This window comes from Talpa europaea (assembly GCF_964194135.1).
Source record: "Talpa europaea genome assembly, chromosome: 6".
Taxonomy (NCBI): domain Eukaryota; kingdom Metazoa; phylum Chordata; class Mammalia; order Eulipotyphla; family Talpidae; genus Talpa; species Talpa europaea.
The window spans coordinates 104,227,794-104,251,071 of record NC_140072.1 but is presented as its reverse complement, the minus strand read 5'-3'; the positions used below and the strand labels follow the sequence as shown (position 1 = coordinate 104,251,071).

General features: G+C 39.6%; 1 protein-coding gene across 1 annotated transcript; it reads left to right on the top strand.

Moving 5' to 3' along the window:
• Positions 1-8,669: 8,669 nt before the first annotated feature.
• Positions 8,670-10,535, top strand: LOC311171860 (syncytin-2-like; the record flags this gene model as incomplete). Its single annotated transcript, XM_084234897.1, has 2 exons — positions 8,670-10,148; positions 10,401-10,535. The coding sequence occupies 2 exons, from the start codon at positions 8,670-8,672 to the stop codon at positions 10,533-10,535; spliced, it is 1,614 nt and encodes a 537-aa protein (XP_084091023.1).
• Between the last annotated feature and the right edge of the window lie 12,743 nt (positions 10,536-23,278).

Sequence of the window (23,278 nt, the reverse complement as noted above, 5' to 3'; positions counted from 1 at the left end):
GATATCAGGATTGATGGATATCTAATATATCTAATATTTTAATTGTTAAAATGACCTTAAACTGCAGTTTTAATTTTACCAAATACAGCAACACTTTAGTTTTCAGTTCTGAATTTGAATACAATGACAGGTGAGCAAAGGCAAATATGTGCCCCAGGCAAAGGGGACAGAAATCAGTAGCCATGAAAACATAATGCTTATTTTTATTATGCTTAAGTGATTGTAAACCTCTAGAGAGAAATTTGGATTACAGTTTTAGGAATTCAACAAAACATTAATTCCTGATGATCTTACTGAGAAAAAAATTTACCAAAAAAAAATATGGTTCAATTTTAGATAATCCAAATATTTTAATATTTTATTAAATATTAAACATTCCTTTACATACAAAACAAATAACCTATAAACAAACTGAAAAATCCTTAATTTCATTTGTTGTCAGCAGTTGTGTCTGATAGTAAAATAAAAAGAAAACCTGAAATACATGAGCAACACTGTGAATATGGCCTCATCATTTGCTTGGGTATTTTATTTATAATCCACTGATTTATATTCATAGTTAAAATATAACTGATGCCGGCGTGTGTAACAACTGCTGCCGTTTTACCACGAGTTCTTGTCTCGTGAAACCGTAGAAAGGAATTCACAGACTTGTTGAAGTAAGTAAGCAGAGAGAGACAAATCTTGTCTTTGAAAGAAAAGTTTATTTAGGAAGAAAAGAGACAAAGGAGAAAGACTCCCAGGTATAAGGTACCTGGGAGGGGCCAAGATGAGCCGGTACGGGATATTATGTTGGCAATATATACTTTTTCTCCCTCATTATGTTTAAGTTTTACTTTTTTTCTCCCTGATTGGCTAATTCTCAGAGGGTCTCACACTTACTAAGTGAGAGATTTCACATTCCTTATCTAACAGCTTTCCCTTTCCCCATTTGTCATGCTTGTCACTCTATCTTTATGGCCTAGTCCTCTGGGTGAGCATCTCTACACTTTATCTTTATGGCCTAGTCCTCCTGGTGAGCATCTCTACATTGAAGTTAAACAGCTGCCCTCCTAAGTTGTCCATAAATTAAACCACTCTCCATTTCGCTAGTCTCCACCTCCCTTTATCACCTGAAGAAAACCAGGACCATCGTTAACAGCATTAATATTGTCCGTGGTTCTGGGGTATTTGTTTTTCTCAATGGAATTGATTATATCTCTGAAGCCTCCCTAAATTCTTCAGGGGTCCCTCCTGCACTGTCCCTGAAACTGCCTAATAACCCTAGCTTGCGGGCAGCTGTTTAACTTCAATGTAGAGATGCTCACCAGGAGGACTAGGCCATAAAGATAAAGTGTAGAGATGCTCACCCAGAGGACTAGGCCATAAAGATAGAGTGACAAGCATGACAAATGGGGAAAGGGAAAGCTGTTAGATAAGGAATGTGAAATCTCTCACTTAGTAAGTGTGAGACCCTCTGAGAATTAGCCAATCAGGGAGAAAAAAAGTAAAACTTAAACATAATGAGGGAGAAAAAGTATATATTGCCAACATAATATCCCGTACCGGCTCATCTTGGCCCCTCCCAGGTACCTTATACCTGGGAGTCTTTCTCCTTTGTCTCTTTTCTTCCTAAATAAACTTTTCTTTCAAAGACAAGATTTGTCTCTCTCTGCTTACTTACTTCAACAAGTCTGTGAATTCCTTTCTACGGTTTCACGAGACAAGAACTCGTGGTAAAACGGCAGCAGTTGTTACACACGCCGGCATCATTTTGGGGGCTCGTCCGGGATTTTCACAAGATTTAAGGTAAGTGAGCCGAGAGGCACAAATTGTTTCTATCTTCATCTTGCCCTAAACTTCTCTTGCTAAACATTTTCTTTCTCTCGGAGTCATCAAATAGGCCATAAAAAGGACACAGGACAGTCAGTAAATGCCGAAGGGCGACTGCCTTAAAATCTCCTGTGAAAGGATAAACTGGTGACCAGACCGGGTAAGGGGACTAGCCCATCTGCCAGTAAAGAATAAAAGTCTGGTGTCGTCGTATGAGGGACTCCGGTCTCCGAAGAGCTAGGCACATACGTCATGTAGAGGCCGTCCGGGAGCTGCGCATAAGGGGCTGATCTCCCAGCAGCTCGGGCCATCCTCCCTTGCCTTCAGCAGAGGGGGAGTTGCCGAGACACAGTGGAGGATGAATGGTCCCAATGTGATAGTTGGGAAAGTCATTCCTCACTAAGCACCACACAGGATCCGACACAGAACCCTTCCCTGGCCTCAGATCCCTGCTAGGATTATTTGAATGGCTCCTCTTTGCTCTCTCTCTCTCTCTTTCCATTCTTCCTTCTCTTGCAATGCAACTGATTTACTTCTCGATTACCTGTGGGTTTCAAACAGGCAGTAGACATTTCACAAACCTTTACTCTGTCCTTTATTTGATTACAAGAAAATTAATGGGCACCCGTCGGCCCGGTAAAAGCGACTAGCGTGAGGCCGCCATTCTTAAAGTCTCGGGTGACAGGTTTCTCAGCTGGCAAGGCTTCCTGATCCCCCACTTGCTGAGTGGGAATGTTGGGACTCTCTTGTCACTGATTCCTACTTTCCTCTATCATCCGTGGACTCCGAGGGTGCTCAGAACGACCAAGCTGTGACCCTTGGAACCCTGGACATCCAGGAGATCCGATGGCTCAGACAAGGCGTTCTGCTAGGCCGGCACCTAGGCGAGAGTCACGGAGGTCAAGCAGTTTAGAAGGAGACTTCCACCTTCCTGGTCCCTCCCCCTACAGGGCAGATTTTCTGCAACACTTGTCGAGTCAGTTTATGAGTAGGGAAATGCGAGAGGTTCTTATAAAAATCTTGGGACACCCCCAAAAACTTTGTCCCTGGTGTCCACTCCAATCTCATCAGTGGGCACAGGTGGATCAGATTGAGTTTTACATCTTGACAGGGTTGCGGCATTTTTTGATTTGTACCGGCTTACCACAAATTCTAAGTCCAGCCGAGCGCGTACACCTTTGGTATCGTAACCTGATGCTAGGTATTTATTTGATGGGAGTTGTTCAAACGGGAGACTTTAGGGAAAGTAAAAATCGGGCCTTAGGTTATCATATGTTCAAGGACCCTGGTTGTGAGGACCATTTTCGTGGTTTGATGGAAGGTCAATATTGGAAATTAGGCCCCAGGACCCTATCTGAAACTTGCGTTCAGTCTTTACTTTTTCGGTGTGTTCAAGGACTCTTTTACCAGATGAGGAGAGTAGCCTATCATAAGCTCGTTAGATGCTTAGAATGTAAACCCTTTGCACAGAGACTGGTTAGGGGTCGCCGGTAGGGTCCCACAAAGTCCGGTACCCCACACCTGTCTGTTCGGTGGGAGACAGGCAGAGATACATCGGTCACACTGGTAAGGAGTGGTTAACTCCAGTGGACTTTTATGCGAGGAAACTGTTGACCACTCGCAGTTAGAGCTCCGGGTTTAAATGGAGGGACGCCTCCGGTAAAAGGCAAGGGAGAAGTGGATTAAGAATTGGGTTCAAGTTGACCCTAAATCCATAATTTGACCTGTATATAGGTTTTCTCCGCCTTTGGGGAAAGAAGCTGGTGCTGGACGCCCGCTTTCATTCCTTTTTGCAGATGGGAGCCTCCTCGTCAGCCATGCAAAAGGGCACGCCTCTCTCCTGTGTTCTGAAGAATTGGGGTCAGTTTGACCCTGAATCCTTGAATAAGGACCGATTTGTCTTTTTTTGTACGCAAGCCTGGCCACACTATAATCTTGAGGATGGGGAATCCTGGCCACCTGAGGGAAGTATAAATTTTCATACTATCCATCAATTGGAGTTGTTCTGTAAAAGAGAAGGGAAATGGACTGAGGTGGCCTATCTACAGGTCTTCTCCGCCCTTAGGGACAATAAATGGTTATGTAATAAATATGGCCTAGTGCCTAGTGGAAGTCCTTTGTTGCCACCTCAGTCAACTAATTCTTCTGGTCCTCCATATCCAGGAACTGAAAAACAAAAAGATACAGGCTCGTCTCCCAACTTAACTTCATTTCCTCCCTCTCTTTTGCCACTTCAACTGGTAGCCAATGGATTCAGGGATCCTGTTAGGGTACATGTTCCCTTTTCCCTGCAAGACTTAAGACAAATTAAAGCGGACCTTGGAAAGTTCTCTGATGATCCAGATAAATATATAGATGTGTTCCAGAGCCTAACCATGTCATTTGATTTGGAATGGAAAGATGTCATGCTTATCCTCAACCAGACTCTCTCTTCAGGAGAGAAAGAAAAGGTGCTTAGGGAGGCCCTGCAATATGGGGATGATTGGTATGCTATTCATGCACCCGGAAAGTCAGGAGAGGAACTTAGAAATTGCCCTACTGGAAGTCAGGCCGTCCCTCTCTCTGATCCAGGGTGGAACACAAAAAACTCTGAAATAAAAAAACACTTTATTGTGTGTATTATGGAAGGGCTAAGAAAATCACGTAGTAAGCCTATAAACTACTCGAAGCTGGCAAAAGTAGTACAGAGAGATAATGAAACCCCATCGGCCTTCATGGACCGGCTAAGGGAGGCATTGGTTAAACACACTAATATGACTCCAGATTCGCCTGAAGGGCAAATAATGTTGAAGGACAAATTCTTCACTCAGTCGGCTCCAGATATCAGGAAAAAGTTGCAGAAATTGGCCTTTAGCCCTAAACGAAATTTGGAGAACCTCCTGAGTACCGCTACTTCGGTCTTTTATAATAGAGATCAGGAGGAAAAACAGGAACGGGAACAAAAGAACAAACTTAAGGCTGAGGCTCTTGCACTGGCCATACGAGAACAACCAGGGGCTCCGGGGAGGGAGCAGGTACAAGGAATGACCTGCTCTTTTTGTGGCGAACAAGGCCACCTTAGGAAGAGCTGCTTCAGGAAGAAGCAAAAGCCATTCAGGCCCTGTCACAATTGCCAAGGCAACCACTGGCGGAAATTCTGTCCTCGGGACCAGAGGCTCCCGGGGCCAGATTCCCAAGGCCAGGAACAAAACCAGGCATGAAGGGGCCCGGGGTCGACACTGGCTCCTGTCACCATCATAACCCCACAGGAGCCCCGGGTGTTTCTCAATGTCGGGGGCCAGACTATTGATTTCCTTTTAGATACAGGGGCCGCCTACTCTGTTCTTCTCCACAATCCTGGGCCGCTTTCCTCCAAGTCAGTGACCGTTAGAGGCGTATCTGGCAAGCCTATGACTAAATTCTTTACTCAACCTTTGAGTTGCGACTGGGACTCAGTGTTATTTTCCCATGCCTTCCTGGTGGTTCCTGAAAGTCCGACTCCACTCCTAGGAAGAGACATATTATCCAAAATGCAAACTTCTATCCATATGGACATTGACCAAAAAACTAAGCTATGCCTGCCCTTGGTAGAGGTAGATGTTAATCCGGATGTATGGGCAACTGGTGGAAAAATTGGGAGAGCCAAGTCGGCTTCTCCTACTAATATTCAACTAAAAAACCCTAGTCAATTTCCTCACCGGCGCCAATATCCTCTGCGACCTGAAGTCCGGATAGGATTAAAAGGCATTATTGAGAACTTAAAGAAACAAGGGCTCTTAGTCTCTTGTAATAGTCCTTGTAATACTCCTATTTTAGGAGTTCAGAAATCTAATGGCAGTTGGAAATTAGTACAGGACCTTAGGGTTATCAATGAGGCAGTGGTCCCATTACATCCTGTGGTGCCAAATCCATATACCCTTTTGTCCCAAATTCCAGAGGGCGCTGCATGGTTCACAGTCTTAGATCTTAAAGATGCGTTTTTCTGTGTGCCTATAGCCAAAGATTCTCAATTCCTTTTTGCTTTTGAAGATCCTACTTGTCCTAGCACTCAGCTAACTTGGACAGTCTTACCCCAGGGGTTCCGAGACAGTCCTCATCTCTTTGGGCAAGCTTTAGCCTCTGATTTGAATAAATTTACTCCTCCGCATGGAGCTTTAATCCTACAATATGTGGATGATCTTCTTCTGTGTGCAGAAACAAAAGACCAGTGTGCTAAAGCCACTCAGGCGCTGTTAAACTTTTTAGCCGACTGTGGCTATAAGGTCTCCCAGGAAAAAGCCCAGATTTGTCAATCTCAAGTTAAATATCTTGGTCTGTTGCTTTCCCAGGGAACACGAGCATTAGGAGAAGAGAGGGTCAGACCTATCTCTCATCATCCCCTGCCTGAGACTGTTCGTCAGTTACGGGGATTCTTAGGTATAACTGGGTATTGTAGAATCTGGATTCCTGGATTTGGGGAAATAGCGAGGCCCCTCTACCAACTACTTAAGGAAACTCAGCATGAGGGATGCCTAAAAATCCAGTGGACTCCTGAAGCCGTTCATGCCTTTAAAACTCTAAAAGCTACACTATTAAGGGCACCAGCTCTTAGTTTACCTACTGGAGATCAGTTTAATCTGTTTATTACAGAGCGAGCAGGGATGGCACTTGGAGTACTTACTCAGCCTAAAGGAAGAGCTCAACAACCTGTTGCTTATTTAAGCAAGGAACTGGATTCAGTGGCCCGTGGGTGGCCACACTGCTTAAGAGTGGTTGCAGCAGCAGCGCTGCTGGTTCCTGAGGCTAATAAATTAACCATGGGAAGAGATTTGGTAGTACAGACCCCGCATGACATCTCTGGTTTGTTAAATGCCAGAGGAAACTTGTGGCTTTCTGATAGTAGGTTATTAAAATATCAATCTCTCCTATTGGAAGGTTCGGTTATCCAACTGCGGGTCTGTTCCACCTTAAATCCGGCCACTTTCCTCCCGGAGTCAATTGATGACCTTCCCGGACACGACTGCCAACAGGTTTTGGCTTTTAGCTATTCAGCCCGTGAGGACTTAAAAGACACTCCCCTTGTTAATCCTGATCTTACTATGTTTACGGATGGGAGTTCATTTGTGGAACAGGGGGTTCGTCGGGCTGGGTATGCTGTAGTCACTCTCTTAGACGTTCTTGAAAGCCAGCCGTTGCCTCCAGGTACCAGCGCCCAATTGGCAAAACTAATAGCTCTGACCAGAGCCTTAAAAATAGGGCAAGAACAGAGAATCAACATCTATACTGATTCCAAATATGCCTATCTAATTCTTCATGCCCATGCCGCTATTTGGAAAAAAAGGGGATTTCTGACCTCTGAGGGGAGTCCAGTTAAATATCATGCAGAAATCGAAAAGTTATTGCAGGCAATAACACTACCACTTGAGGTAGCAGTAATGCACTGCAAGGGACATCAAAAAGGATCAGATGAAATTACCGAAGGGAATAGAAAAGCTGATTTTCAGGCAAAGAAAGCTGCTGGCAAAGACTTTATTCCAGTTCAAGCTCCACTAGTGTGAACAGGACCACCAAAAGATGTAGTCCCTCAGTATACTCAAAAGGAGTTACTGGAGATTACGTCTCGAGGAGGAACTATGCTTCCCTCCGGATGGATACAATCAGAGAATAGTAAATTATATCTTCCATCCAGCGCCCAGTGGAAGGTTCTTAAAACTTTGCATCAAACCTTCCACCTGGGAATCGACAACTCTTATCATATGGCTAAAACCCTATTTACCGGTAAAAATATGCTAAAAACTCTCACCCAAGTTGTTAAGGCATGCGAAATATGCAAAAAAAATAATCCTCTTAACAGGAAAATAGCTCCTCCGGGACTTCAGAAATCTGGCAGATATCCCGGTGAGGACTGGCAATTGGATTTTACTCATATGCCTAAACATCGAGGACTTCAATATCTCTTAGTCTGGGTAGACACTTTCACCGGCTGGGTAGAAGCCTTTCCTTGTCGAACAGAACAGGCTGGGGAAGTGGTTCGCACTTTAATACATGAAATCATTCCTAGGTTTGGCCTGCCACAAGGGCTTCAGAGTGACAACGGTCCGGCTTTTAGAGCGGCAGTCACCCAGAAGGTATCTAAAGCGTTAGGTATAGACTACCACTTACACTGTGCTTGGAGACCTCAGTCCTCTGGTAAGGTGAAAAAAGCTAATGAAATACTTAAAAGACACTTAAGAAAACTCTCTCAGGAGACACAACAGCCTTGGACGGCTCTCTTGCCCTTAGCACTCTTAAGGATTAAAAATACTCCAAAAATACTTGGTCTTAGTCCTTTTGAGGCACTGTATGGTCGGCCTTTCCTTAAAAATGACTTACTGTTTGATCCTGAGACTGTGGAGTTGACTAAATTTGTTACCAACTTAGCTAAGTTTCAACGCCTTATCAAAGAATTGCCAGCCGCCTCTGAGAGGTCCGGCCAGTCCGTCTCTCTGTTTGAACCAGGGGATCTGGTTCTTATTAAAACTATTCCTGCTAACTCTCCTTCTCTTAACCCTATATGGGAGGGTCCCTATCCAGTTATTCTCTCCTCCCCTACGGCGGTTAAGGTGGCAGGAATCGATGCCTGGATACATCACACTCGAATAAAAGCTTGGGATTCCAGCTCCTCAGAACTTCCATGTACTGAAAATCCTACTCCATCCACCACTCCTTGGACCTGTGAGCCAATAGAGGATCTTCGTTTCCTGTTCAAACGACCAACTACAAAGGGAAGTACCTGATTTTACACACTACTCGTTTAGTTTTTGTTTACTTTGGGATCAATTCCCTACAAGGCACTAATTGCCTGCTATTTCTTTTTATTGCCTTGCCTTAAGTCTTTTAGTGAGGCTCCCTTTGTTGTCATGGCAACTGGGCTATGCTCCTTAAAATTTACTCTCTTGTGGGTGACTCTGTTAACTCCTTCACTGCCTTATCGTCACCCACTAACTCCAGCCTTAAATCTTATGGCTAAAACAGGAAACTATAGTAACTGTTGGGTGTGCCCTAAAGGGAATCGAGCTGTACAAAAAATTCCCCTCCGGGCCCTACCAGCCTCTATTGAAGAATTAAGCCATTTATCGGCTTCTATGTATGGGATGAAGGTACATCTCACTAATGGGACCGCTGATTCTCAGTATAAATGGACACAGTTAGTCCCTTCGTCACTAAATGATAGCTGGCCCCAAGCTGTTTCCCCTTCTATGGATTCAGTGGACCTGATAGGAGGCTATACACATGTTTGTTTTCAAAATACTTTGTCTAGATCTACGTCTCAAGACCTGGGGTGGCTTAATCTCACTCTCTGCAACTATACGTTTGCTTTTAATTATTCTAGCCACAGCCTCAGTATTGTAAACACACAGCGTAATTGGGGTACAGACAATGATACAGCACATGAATACTATCCTTATAATATTTCCTTCTTCTGGGGAAGCACTCGTCTCAATGCTACCCAGCTCGTTCAAGGGGAACGGTTTCTGGTTATCAACAGTTCTAATGCTGGCCAGAAATATGTTGGGTGGGGTGCAGACACAGGACTATTGCTAAATCTTACTGGAAATATGTGGGATACAGAGGAATATATCAAGGGGTCTAATCCCACTTATTTCCCCTTTCCCAGACTTAATGTTCTCCAATTAATTGCTCGTAATTATCTCTGCAATAGTCCCTGGCATATACATGATTTAAATAAATTGCGCTCCTCTCCAACATGTGCAAATAATTTTTACCCAGACTATCTGAGAAAAGGGGAGACCATGTCAAATACCTACGTGTCCCCCAGTTCTCTAGGTATACAAACCTCATTTCAAAAAGCATGGCCAGAGGGACCCACTACTGCTGTCTCATTAAAAAACACGGGATATTTCTTCCTCTGTGGAAACCACCTTTATATTTTTCTCCCTCAATACTGGACAGGCCGCTGCACCATTGTAGCTGCTGTACCTGATGTAACTTTTTTTAACTCCTCCCAAATGTCCTCTTCGGGAAAAATCTCCAACCTAGGCTCCTTCCTTGAACAAGCCTTGTTTTCCCGCTCCAAGAGGGATATTAATATGCCCTCCTTTGGAGACCTTTCTAATTATAATTGGGGAGGACACGGGCATAATAATCCTATTTTAAAATATCCTGGTGTCGGTTATGCCCTTGGCCGTGGTTTCTTTTGGTTTACAGGAATCCCACTCTTGGAAAAGTCAGTGCTAAATCTGACCATTATGGTACAACAAGGGTGGACGGCTACTGTACATGCCATAGAAGCTCAAGAACGCTCTCTGAACTCTCTAGCTACAGTAGTTCTGCAAAATCGTAGAGCTTTGGACCTGCTTACGACTGAAATAGGGAGAGTTTGTGCCCTCTTAAATAAAACATGTTACTTTTGGATAAATACTTCTCATGAGGTAAAAGAAAATTTAAAAATACTGAAGAAAAATATACGAATTGTGGATGATCTCAAAAGACAGGCAGGACAAGGGCCTAGCTTGATACAGACAATCTTTAATTCTATAAAAGGACAACTTCTGTCCTGGCTACTCCCTTTTCTCATTCCTTTACTAATTTTCTTTATTGTTCTTTTGTTTGGGCCCTACATCCTTAAGGCTCTTGTCAGAATCATCTCCGCTCGCCTGGAGGCCATCAAGCTCCAAATGGTCCTTCACATGGAACCCAGGATGACGCCTCCGCAGTCCATCTTCCGGGGTCCCCTAGATCGTCGCCCTGCGGTGGAGCCCTGATTGCTTCCCCTCGTCGCCCGTTTTCAGCAGGAAGTAGTTACTGATCAGAACGCCGTCCCTTTTCCCTAACTGCAGTTAGGGCTCCATTCGTAGAGTGGGGGAATGAGACACAGGGCAAGCTAGGGTTATTAGGCAGTTTCAGGGACAGTGCAGGAGGGACCCCTGAAGAATTTAGGGAGGCTTCAGAGATATAATCAATTCCATTGAGAAAAACAAATACCCCAGAACCACGGACAATATTAATGCTGTTAACGATGGTCCTGGTTTTCTTCAGGTGATAAAGGGAGGTGGAGACTAGCGAAATGGAGAGTGGTTTAATTTATGGACAACTTAGGAGGGCAGCTGTTTAACTTCAATGTAGAGATGCTCACCAGGAGGACTAGGCCATAAAGATAAAGTGTAGAGATGCTCACCCAGAGGACTAGGCCATAAAGATAGAGTGACAAGCATGACAAATGGGGAAAGGGAAAGCTGTTAGATAAGGAATGTGAAATCTCTCACTTAGTAAGTGTGAGACCCTCTGAGAATTAGCCAATCAGGGAGAAAAAAAGTAAAACTTAAACATAATGAGGGAGAAAAAGTATATATTGCCAACATAATATCCCGTACCGGCTCATCTTGGCCCCTCCCAGGTACCTTATACCTGGGAGTCTTTCTCCTTTGTCTCTTTTCTTCCTAAATAAACTTTTCTTTCAAAGACAAGATTTGTCTCTCTCTGCTTACTTACTTCAACAAGTCTGTGAATTCCTTTCTACGGTTTCACGAGACAAGAACTCGTGGTAAAACGGCAGCAGTTGTTACACACGCCGGCATCATAACATGCATAAAATATTTACTAATAGAGATACTGATATATTTATGGAATAAAATGAAAATGTTTCTAGTGTTTACCAAAATATCTTCCCTAATGATTTTAGAATACATTGCAGTGTAATTTCTAATGCAAAACTTATAACATGAAGGACAAAATTTTCTATCCCTTTGCTTATTTGCATTTAAAAGGGAGCAATTTACTAGTAATAGAAAAGTGATAGAAATATTTTTCACTTATTAGCAGGTTATATTTCAAGGAAATAAAACTCTTTGTTTAAAAATGATTTTGGATACTTAGAGATTTTAAAAAGTAACATGATTCTTTTTCTTGGTTAATAAAGATTAATACCTGAAGATATTCCCTAGATAGATACATAGGAAATATGTACATACATGTGCAATATATACACATGTACAAACATGCACATGTGTTTATCTCATAATATTTCTAAAAAAAATTCCATTTTATTTTTCCCTCTGCCAGACTCTTAAAATATGTATAGTCCTTAAAGCTTCTGTTACATTTACACTTAAGCTCTATTCTCATTCGTCAAGGCTCCCTACTCCCTACTCAGTTATTTGAGGAACCAGTATTATGCTGGATTATTTTACAATCCTCTCTGAATGTAACTCCTCATTCAGAATTTAGTATTGTTAGGAGTTGGTGCCTCAACTCCGTTCGGGGTTCCCAAAAACTACACAGAGCCAGAGATGCAAAAGCAAAAAAGCTTTATTGCTAGCTTAAGTTAGGGTCCGACTCTGCCTGGTGTACTGACACAGCAGTCTCATCAGGTTGAGAGAAGGACCCCTTCAAGGGTGACAAGCTGTTTTTTATACTCTGTTAACAGCAGGAAAAGGGGACCTTTCACAACAGGGACCAAGTTCAATCTGATTGTGTACCTTTCTTTGGCAACCTTTAAGTTTTCACCCTTGCCTAGTGGTTCTCGTGGTTTTACCCTGCAACGGACAGCTGTGCTCTTTAAAACGGTCGTTTTCCTTAAAATGGTTGCTGTCTTGCTATGTTTAGTCCTTTAACATCTTACACTATGAAAATATGATGGATTTTATGTTTGTGGAAATCAAATATCAGAATTCATAATTTAAAAATTATCAAATGATAAAAGGCTCTCTAGAGAAGTTGTAAAGAGGAGCATACAGCCAAGAGAAATTGACACAGGGCCAGGCTGGAGAATATGCACTAAGATGGTAAAAGTTTCAATGCAGTAGTTTTGCAAGGCATTCCAAAGGAAAAATATATAATAAATTTAAAGGTTTTTAAGTTATATTCAAAAAATAGTAGGAGGGTGGGATAGGTATGCTTCCTGGAGCTAATGATTGAATGTTGATAAATGACAGAGGAGGCAAAACCACTCAACTCTACTTTACTTGTCTTCTTTGTCATTGTGAGTGATACATGAACTAAAAAGGAAACCGAATGTTGTTGAGAGGGATTTAAGTTCAAAGTGGGTGAAAAGATTCTAATAGTTGTTCTGAATAAGTTCAGCTCTCTGGCTCAGAGATATATCCTCAAACAATAAAGGAGATTGCCCACAGTTACAGTTATTAACAATTTAAAGAGCAGAAATGGAGTTAAAATGTTAATGAATGTTTCTCAAACTACCTTCAATGATAACCATACAATAGGGAAGGAGAAGAAGAGAATTTGGCTACATTGTATTGATACCTGAGCTCACAGTTAATCTCAGACCAAATGGAGAACCCATTTTTAAAGAATGGCTAAAACCAAGTACCAACTACTCAAAACCAGCATAGAGTCACTGAATGGTAAAATGATTTTTGTGATCTTTCCACAGACAGAATGCATCTTGATTGGGTGTGTCTGGCAAAAATAAGGGTTTTTTCTTCTTTAATTTCTCCCTTTGGCATTCCAGCAAGGATAAAAATCTATTGTTGCAATATACCTAAAATTTCAGAGGAGTAATTTTTATGAATTTGTATGATATTCTAGAATAAAAAATGAAACTTGCATTGTGGTATAATGTAATAGTGGATCAATCTATTTAGCAGATAATAAATAGGGTTGGACAAAGCTACAATTAACCAAGCCAGGCTACAGTTAATCTTACCCTAGAACTGACAGAACTGGGAGAAGAAGACAGCCATAACCAGGAAGGCTAAGTAGTGGGGCAGTGTCTAGGGAATCAGAGACCAAGGTACCTAATCAGCAATGTCACCCTCAGGGTAAAGCAAGCACTCTGCCACAGCGTTATTGGAGAGAATAAATTTAACAAAATAGAGAATGAGATTGGTCTGAGCTTGCTATAAAAATGCCAGAGCGCAGGTCAACTATGTTTGTTTTTTTTTTTTTATTTGAGCCAAATTTTCATGTGTTTTGATAAAGTAGAAGATCATCTGAAATATCTGGGTTTCTAAGGACACAGGATTTCAGAGAAAATCCAGGTAGTCAGGCAACAAGTCCTGGTGTCCTGAGACTAAGACAGCATGTCAAAATACAAGAAACAAAATGCTTTCTGAGCCACAGGCTTCCAGATCCAACATTGGGGATTGCAAATAATGGTAGGTAGGTATTTGGAATTCAAGAAGCAGAAAAATTTCATTTAATTTGCATAAGACTATACCTGCTTGTTGGAAACATGGTTATCTATATGGAAAGGGATGTTGGCAAGAACCAGCAGGACTTTGCTATTATCAAATAAACATTAGTAGTGAGAGAAATAAAAGTAATAGCATCAGCTGATTGATAGTCTCACCAATAACAGTAACCTCGGTTTTCAATCAGGTGATTGTACTCAGAAAAAAATATTTTGAAAACTAATAAAAGTAACTACTAAAGAGATGACTCTGGGCAGAAACCTTGACCAACATGAAAATGGAGTACAATAGAATTTATTAATTTAATAATCTGGAGCCTCCTAGAAATCTAGTTTTCAACCTTATGTGCTAGCTCTGAATCTAGGGAGGTAATATATATAGGTCAAGAAGCTGAATAATCGGGTTGTGCTCCCTGGGCTTGGAGTTTCACTCGATTTTGCATTCAGGTAAATGAAGAAAAAAAAAAAAAAAACAGGGAAGAGAAAGACCGTCATTAGGCATGTAGTTTCTATTATTTTGTTTTAGATGCTGGGAGGGACTGAAGCTACAGGTAAAAAGTATCAGCAATTCTAATTGCAATGAACCTTGCAAGAAGGCTCAGGCAGGTGTAAAATGGATGTATTCTAGCTCTACTGCTTATTAAACTGTGTGTCACGGCAAGTTGAAACAATTTTCGGTTACTTACCCCCATATATAAGTGTGTGTGTGTATGTATGTATGAATGTATGTGTGGAAATAATATTTATTTGACTTTAATGATAAATTTAAGGTCATATGTGTAAAAGACCTTAACACAAAATGATCTTTCCTTCAAGGCAAGCTACAAAAACACAAGAACTGTATTTTTTTTTTTCTTAGTTTTACACAGTGACTATCTAGCACATAAATGAAGTATTTATCAAAACAAGAGACATTTCTGAACATATATTTGCATGAAATTAGAGAATACATGTGTAAATGTGTCATGACACATATTTGGCCAACACATTATGGTTTATGGGAGCAGCACTGCATAGTAGAAAGAGGATGGTCTTTGCGGTAAAAGCAAATGAACAAAAAACAGAGTGCTACTATTTGACTGTCCATGAACTAGACCTGTGACCTTGGGTAACTGGCTAAAATACTTAAAGCTTCAAGTTTTTACATTTTGGTAGTGAATTGTTCAGATAACAGATGATTAAAATACATGCTTAGGAAAGTGATTTTCCAACCTGAGATTTTTTTTCTTTATTTTGTATTTCTTCCTGATTTTGATGAAAATGAGAAACTTGATATTAATGAATTAAACTAGGTTTCTTTTTCTATCTTAAAGTAGAGCATTCTTTTGAAAATTTTCATAAAATAAAATGGCATGAAATGGAAAGCAATTGCCAATAACATATATGGAAATATTTTAAGTCATTTTCAGATCTGCAAAATAAGCTACCAAAATCATACCAAAAACATATAAAACCTAAGTAGCACAAACTTACAGTAAAGCAGGAACAATATAAACAGCCTGTATAAAGTACTTCTAAGGGAAAAAATGTGACAGTGCCAGGGAGTTTTGCCTTAATTTTGCTTTTTGCCATAAAAGCAAAAATTTTTGGATTTTTTTCCTGTTAGCAAAAACAGGTAGTATTAATGTATGTCTTTCATAAAAGCAAGTGGTATAATGTGAACTTTTGAAAAGTGGGGATTCCTGCAATTCTTAAGGGTTTTTCTTCTAGATAAGACATAATTCCTAAGTATGTAAAATTATAAGTATTGTTAGCTAGGTACATGCTTTTTTCATGTTTATCAAGCAAGTGTTGAAAATTTTGTCTGGGAAATATAGCCTTACTGTATTCCTTCATTCTCTTTTTTTTGTTCGAGATATTTAAGAACATTATAAGTTACTTAAACACGAATCTGTTTATATATGTTAACATAATTGAGTATTTTACAGAAAGAAATACACTATATAAGCTTTATAGTAAAAAGAAACTAAAAAAAATGATGCCAATTCATACCAATCATGACAAATTAAACCCTTCTATATACCTATGGTGTTCTTAATTGATTCTTGAGAGGTTTTTTTTTTTAAGATCTATTTATTTATTTATACATACATACATACATACATACAAGCACTGGGTACAGTCAGAAGCACAGGAGGGTGAGAGAATTCACCAGAGCCAGAGCGGGGAGCAGACCAGGCAGAAGGACCAAAGTACACTGCTGAGGGGAGCAGCGGGCGGCAGGAGAGGTCTGCGAGCCATGTGAGACCCTCCTCAGGTGGCTGGGGAGCAGCCGGGGATAGAACCAGCACTGCAGAGGCTGCGGGCAGCTTCGCAACCCAGCACTCAACCGCTGCGCCACCGGGGAGGCCCTGATTTGAGAGTTTTTAATCTATATTGTGTTACTATGATTCAATGTAGCTTGAAGAACTGGTATCAGTTCCTCCATTGTTTTAGAAAAATTATCTCTGGCAGAAGAGCCTATATTTATATAAAACTAAAGGCATTACATCTGTCGTTAGGAAATGCTAAGAAAATTATTATTACTTAGGAGAACATTTTTTCCTTAATCAAATAAATATAAAATATCAATTGGAAAATGCTTCATTTGCAAGTAGGCTTAGTTAAGAATGGACTTTCACTATGTTAAAATAATAGTTTTTAATAAACCGAGCAACATTGAAACTACATTTAAGGACATGTCTTGAACCAACAAAGCTAGGAAACTTTAAGTTGTTGTGGAAATCAATCATATATAACAGAACCATTAAGAACTTCCATTGAAGTCATGGTGACATTTTCTCTTTTAAGCACTGTAGAATCAGATATTCAACAAGTCCAGGAGTGCATAGAATTGACAAAGAGGGCAGGTGCTTTGTGTGTCTGACCACAGTGGATTACTTGAAAGTTGAATTTTCATTATGAATTCAAAATTTCTCAAGCATTTCCTTTTTACATGGCACTGTTGACACATTTCAAAATGGAGACCTTTACAAATTGCCTGCTTCAATCTCTTTCTTCTAGTCTGTCCCAATTGCTATACTGAGCCTCTTGCTTCTCTACCTCAACTTTTTCAGAGCTCAGTCAATACAGACTCAAGACTGAAGTTACTCTTCATAAATTGTCTAAGTCAATTTTTAACATCTGGTCATGAAATAGTAATTACTTTGATTAATTACTCTTAAAAAAAGAAATTCACCCCTCAATAATAATTAATTATGGTAAGTAAAATTACTATAGCATCAGTGATTTATACTGAGTTGTTGCATTGTGCAAAACAAATGGTTGAGTGACACAATATTTCACTATGTATGGGATCCTATGTCAAATATACACTATTGCAACTCATCTAGAAACTTTCTTTTGCTGAACACTAAATTAAAAAAAAAACTTTTCAGACACATATGTGGCTAGCTAATGAGTTATGTATCCATTGCATATTGTAGTGATTTTTTCAACATTTTTTCAACATTTATTTATGCATACAAGAGCTGGGGTACAGGCCAGAGGTACAGGAGGGTGAGAGGATTCACCAGAGACAGAGTGGGAAACAGAACAGAGAGACCGACTGAAATACACTGCTGAGGGGAACAGTGGTCAAGACAGGAGAGACCTGCTATGCCATGTGGGTAGCTCGCTGGCTGGCTGGGGATTGAACTTATGCTGCAGAGGTTGTGAATAGTTTCATAATGCTGTGTTTAACCCCTTGCATCACCAGGGAGGCTCTGTAGTGAAAAGATTTAGAAGATATAACCAGTATGTTTATAATCTAACTGGTAAGACACTCCAATGAAATAATTTAAGGATAGTATCTGTGTTTTAATGTAGTCAATGATGATTTTTTTAAGTAGAAAAAAATGTTGTATATATGTCTAAGAACCAAAGAGACAAATCTGAGACATGACATTTAGGCTTATGTATCCAGCATCTATTTATGCTGGTTCATGATGAAAAAAGTAATTTGGTTGGGTGGGAGGAACCTGATATATCTATTGCTTTTGAAAATATAGATAAAAAAAATGTTGAATGTCTTTGGATGCCTATGAAGTTGCATATTTTAAGACTGAGAGTTAAAACTTTGGAAATGAGGACTTGGAAACTGATTATTTTATTCATATTTAAGAATGCCAATTTTTCAGCACTCTGGTTTATGATGACAAAGCAGTGGTCTCCTGGCAGGAGGTAGTTGGAAATCATGAAGTTTAGGGAAATAGATTCATCCTCAGATTTGCTAATGTAATCAAATTATTTTAATTGGTATATATGTGAGAGAAAAGTATCCATTTGAAATTTGATCTCCTAGTACTTTACAAATGCACATGCATGCATAAGAAAAGACCATATAGGAGGAGTAACCAGAAATTCTTAGATGCAAGTAAGAGATAAGAGGGCTACAAATTATTATGCTTTAGGTTTCCACATAGCATTCTGAAATTCATATCACAGGTTGAGTAAACTTGAGATTTTATACAACCTCCTTTTATAGGAAGATGTGGCAGAGCAGAAATGTGAACAGGAACAATGGTGACATTGTTATGGATTGAATTTATATGTCTCCATAGAATTCATATTTTGAAATCCTAATTCCCAATGAAATATTTGGAGATGTACATCTTAGAAGATAATTAGGTTTAGAGGAGGTCATGCAGCTGGTAATGGAACTGCATTACGAGAGTCCCATGAAGTCTTGTAAAGACACCAGAGATCTTGTTTCATCATTTCCATGTGAAGCCACAATAAGAAGGCCCGCCCCCCCATCTCCAAGTCAGAAAGAGAACTCTCACTAGAACCTAATCTAGCACCTCGATCTTGGATTTCAGCCTCCAGAAATTTGAGAATATACATTTCTATAGTTTAAGAGACCCAGTCTGATTTTCTTATGATGGCTAGAGATGAGTACAAACTTATTCAAAAGAAAGGAATAATAGAATTGAACATATCAAGAAAATTTATAATTTTATGCCTTGTTTCTATATACATGTTCTTTGAAGCAGTCTATGAGAAAAGGTAAAATTAAGTAAAATAAACAGAATTAATACCATTGTGAGGTAATACTCTGCCAAAATATAGCTGTTAGGAAGAATAATAGAAATACAAAGTAAATATGTTTTGAAAGAATAACTCCAATATGTACTTCAATCAAATGAAGATTATGGATCAAAATTCTTAAGAGATTTCCAAATTAACACAAAACCATCTGTATGGAAATAATAGAGTACTTAAACTCTGTGAACATCTGTTAGAAGTCTAATTCTGCTAAAAGGATGGCATCTAATAAATTGATTTACCTTGCTGACAATTTCATCTTACATGAGGAACCAAATGGGCAATTGCTGGATTTCATTCAGATGTGGGAAGAAAATTGGCTGGGGAAGTGAGTGTGATGGAAAACTTTCAGTTAAAGTGGCTGTGCCTATTAGAATTTAGAAAGGCGAAAGATAGAATTGTTCTGTAGATTCAGAGACATACTCTTGACTTTAGGAAAGCTTAAAAAGGCAAATGTGAACCTATGATCTCATCTCTAACTCTGCAGTGAACATGTGTTGAGAGTGTTGAAAGGCTCTGAAATAATTTCTGCATAATTGTAATGTGGAAGAAAAGCAGGTGACAAAAAATGGATGCAGTGTGACAATTTAGGGAATCTGCAATAAGCTCAGAACTATGAGCATTTTCCAAGGACAAAAGGAAGGGCACACAATCAGGGCAAAGGCAAAAGGAAACCAAGAATTTCTAAAACTAGAATTAAAGTACTTAAATCTAGAAATAAGTTGAATTAATGAAAAAAGTGTTAGAATCTGCTGTTAAAATAAGAATTGAAGCTAATGAGGTAATTGTCATCTCTTAGGAGAAATGTATGATATTCAGAGATGGCAGAATAAAGGCCAAATGCTCAGTTCCCAAATACTTCTACCTTTTTCTGTAGGAGGAAATTTTCTCTTAATAATCTTTACAGATTTTCTCCTCATAATCTTTTTAACACACCAATAATTTGAGACAGAAGTTAAGTGTTGTCTTAGATTGAATTTTCCAGAAACTGACACTGAGATGCTTACTCATATGAAAATGATTTTTTTGAAAATGTTCCTGGTAGAGGGAATTAAAAAATGGTACAGACAAGGGAATGTTTAGTTTCCTAAAGCTTCCCTAACTATATGACACATACAAAGTGACTTAATAGAAATTTACTGTCTTCACAGTTCTGGAGAGTAGATGTCTGAAATCAAGATGTTGGCAGTGTGTATATATACCAACATCTTTGTCCAATCACCGCCTTTGGGCACTTAGGTTATTTCCTGTCTTGGCTATTGTGATACTGTAATGAGCACAGGGTTGCATATATCTTTTTTAATTAGTGTTGTTGATTCTTAAGCTTCTGGTCTTCACATTCTCATAGGTATGAGATGGTAGCTCTGTGGTTTTGATTTGAATTTCTCTGATAATAAGTGATGATGAGTATTTTTTCATCTTTTGTCAGTTATCAGCATGTCTTCTTTGGAGACATATCTTTTCAGTTCATTTTTTTATTAGGTTATTTTATTTTTTGTTGTTAAAGTGTGTAATTCCTTTGTATATCTTGGAAATAGAGCATGGATACTAGCCCCTTATCAGATGTATGATGTGTAAATATGTTTTCCCATTCAGTAAGATGTCTTTTCATGTTAGTGACAGTTATTTTTCATTGTGTAGAAGTGTCTCAGTTTGATGTAGTAGGACAGGTTTTTCTGCTTCATAAGGTATGGGGAAATAGATTTTATGTCTTTTCTTAAAAGGAATGGAACAATAGAAGCTGCTGGCTTTGAACTCAGTTTTAAGCATTAGGCCTACCATTAGTAAAGGTAAAAACAGTTCAGCTTGATTCATTCAGTCTTCATATTGAGGTTAGGGTAAAATGTCCTCTTACAACAATATGTCCTTTTCTCTAACTTCTTTGCTTTCTATATATCTTAGAAAATTCCAGGGTTAGTGTGATAGATTGGGTTTTCTGGAAACATTCTGAGATGGGAAGTTCCTTGCAAAAGATTTATTGAGGAGTGGGCTTATGAGATACAACTATAAAGGTGCAAGAGTCACTGGACTGGGGAACAGGAGAAGTTGATCTTAAGCACACTTCTAACTGAAAACAGTTGCTATTGTGCAGAGCCTTGGAGGCTGGGTCTTTGTTTCTCTGCAACAAGTTGCTATTATCTGTGGGCAGCTCCTCAACAATTGGGTTCCCTGCAGCCAAATACAATACTCAGGAGGGGCAGGGCAAAATTGTGATCTAACACTGGTTAATAGTCCCAGAAGTTGGAATATGAGTTCATAGTTCTTCAGGTACAACCAAATTCACTACAACTGGCTTAAAATATTGAAAAGTAGTTAGGGTGGCAGGAGGAACAAAATAGGAAGAAATCTATTATGATAATTCCAAAGATAGAAGATACCTGTAAATAAAACCAAATAGTTGTTATTGTGGAAGATCAACTGGATTGAAAGTACGTTGAAAGAAAAAAAAATGTCAGACATAGTAGATTTCAAAAGCTAGGAATTCATTTGACTAGAAAAGTCAGACATTCACAGTGGATTTTGGAGAACCGTCTGTTGGGATATTAAAGATTGGTCCCCATGGATCTCAGTGTGAATAATATAGTTTTTCAAAATGAATTCCTTATGCTCTTTTCAACTTCTACTTTTAGCAGAGTTCAGTACAGATCACTGAGATTTCATAGACTACTAAAATGAAAAATGTAGTTTTAATATATATATATATGTATATTTGCATGTATGTATATATTCCCCAACCTTATCCTTTTTTTTTTAATTTTTTTTTCAGTATGGTCTACATTTATTTTTTAAGATTTATGTATTTATTTTTACAAGCACTGGGTACAGTCAGAAGCATGGGAGGGTAAGAGAATTCACCAGCGCCAGAGAAGGGAACAGAACAGGCAGACTGACAAAGTACACTGCTGAGGTGAGCAGCGGGCAGCAGGAGAGGTCTGCGTGCCATGTGGGACACTTGCCCAGTGGCTGGGCATTGAACCGGCACTGCAGAGGCTGCAGGCAGCTTCGCAACCCAGCACTCAACCTCTGCGCCATCAGGAGGCCCACCAACCTTATCCTTTTTACACAAGGAATAATATACTCACATATAGTTCTTGCTGGCAGTTTGTTCAAAAGTATTCATTATGTAAAGTTAAAACTATAGCCGTTTTATCTTTTTTTTTAAGATGTATTTATTTATGCTTACAAGAACTGGGGTACAGACCAGAAGCACAGGGGGGTGAGAGGATTCACCAGAGACAGAGCAGGGAGCAAAACAGGCAGACTGACTGAAATACACTGCCTGAGGGGAGCAGTGGGTGAAATGGGAGAGGTTTGCTGCACCATGTGGGTAGCTCCCTGGCTGTTCGGGGATCGAACTCATGCTGCAGAGGCTGCAGATAACTTCATAGTGCTGTGCTTCACCCCTTGCACCACCAGGGAGGCCTCTGTTGCATCCTTTGTCACCTACTTCCTAAGGACTGAAGTCAAAGTTTATTTGTTTATTAAGATATTGGAGTACTCCTGCACTTAAGAAGAAAGTACAGACATTTTCCATATATCCTCTTCCCCCATGCTTGTATCTGCCCATTGTCAAAATTTCCACAAGAGTGGTGCATTTGTTACAAATGAAAACCTACACTGACAACTCATAATCAACTGAAGTGTACAGTTTATGTTAGACTTTACCCTTGGTTTGGTTGATTATGTAGGTCTGGACAAATGTTTAAAGATATCTGTCCATCATTATGGTATTGTAAAGGATTTTCACTGCCCTAAAAGAGTCCTAAATGCTCCAAAAATTCAACCACATCCCAGCCCTGGCAACCACTGATCTTTTCACTCTCTCCATAGTTTTGTCTTTTCCAGACAGCCATGCCTTTAGAATCATAGTCTGTAGCCCTCTCAGATCGGCTTCTTTCACTTAATATTATGCCTTTATGTTTCCTCCATGTCTTTTCCTGAATTGATAGCAAATTTCTTTTGGGTTCTGACTATGATTATGCATTTACCTACTGAAAGACATCTTGGTTGTTCTCAGGTTTGGGTAATAATGAATTAAGCTGCTACAAACATCTGTGTGCAGATTTTTCTGTGAATGTAAGTTCCCATCTCTTTGGGGTAAACACCAAGAAGCACAGTAGCTGGATTATATGGTCAAAGTATACTTAGTTTTGTAAGAAATAGTTAAACTGCCTTTCAAAATGTCTGATTATGCATTCCAATCCGTAATGAATAAAATTCCCTGTTCTACATTTTTGCCAGCACTTAGTGTCATCAGTGTTCTACATTTTGGACATTCTAATAGGTGTATCATGGTGTCTTATTACTTTAATTTGCAGTTCCTGTCGACAT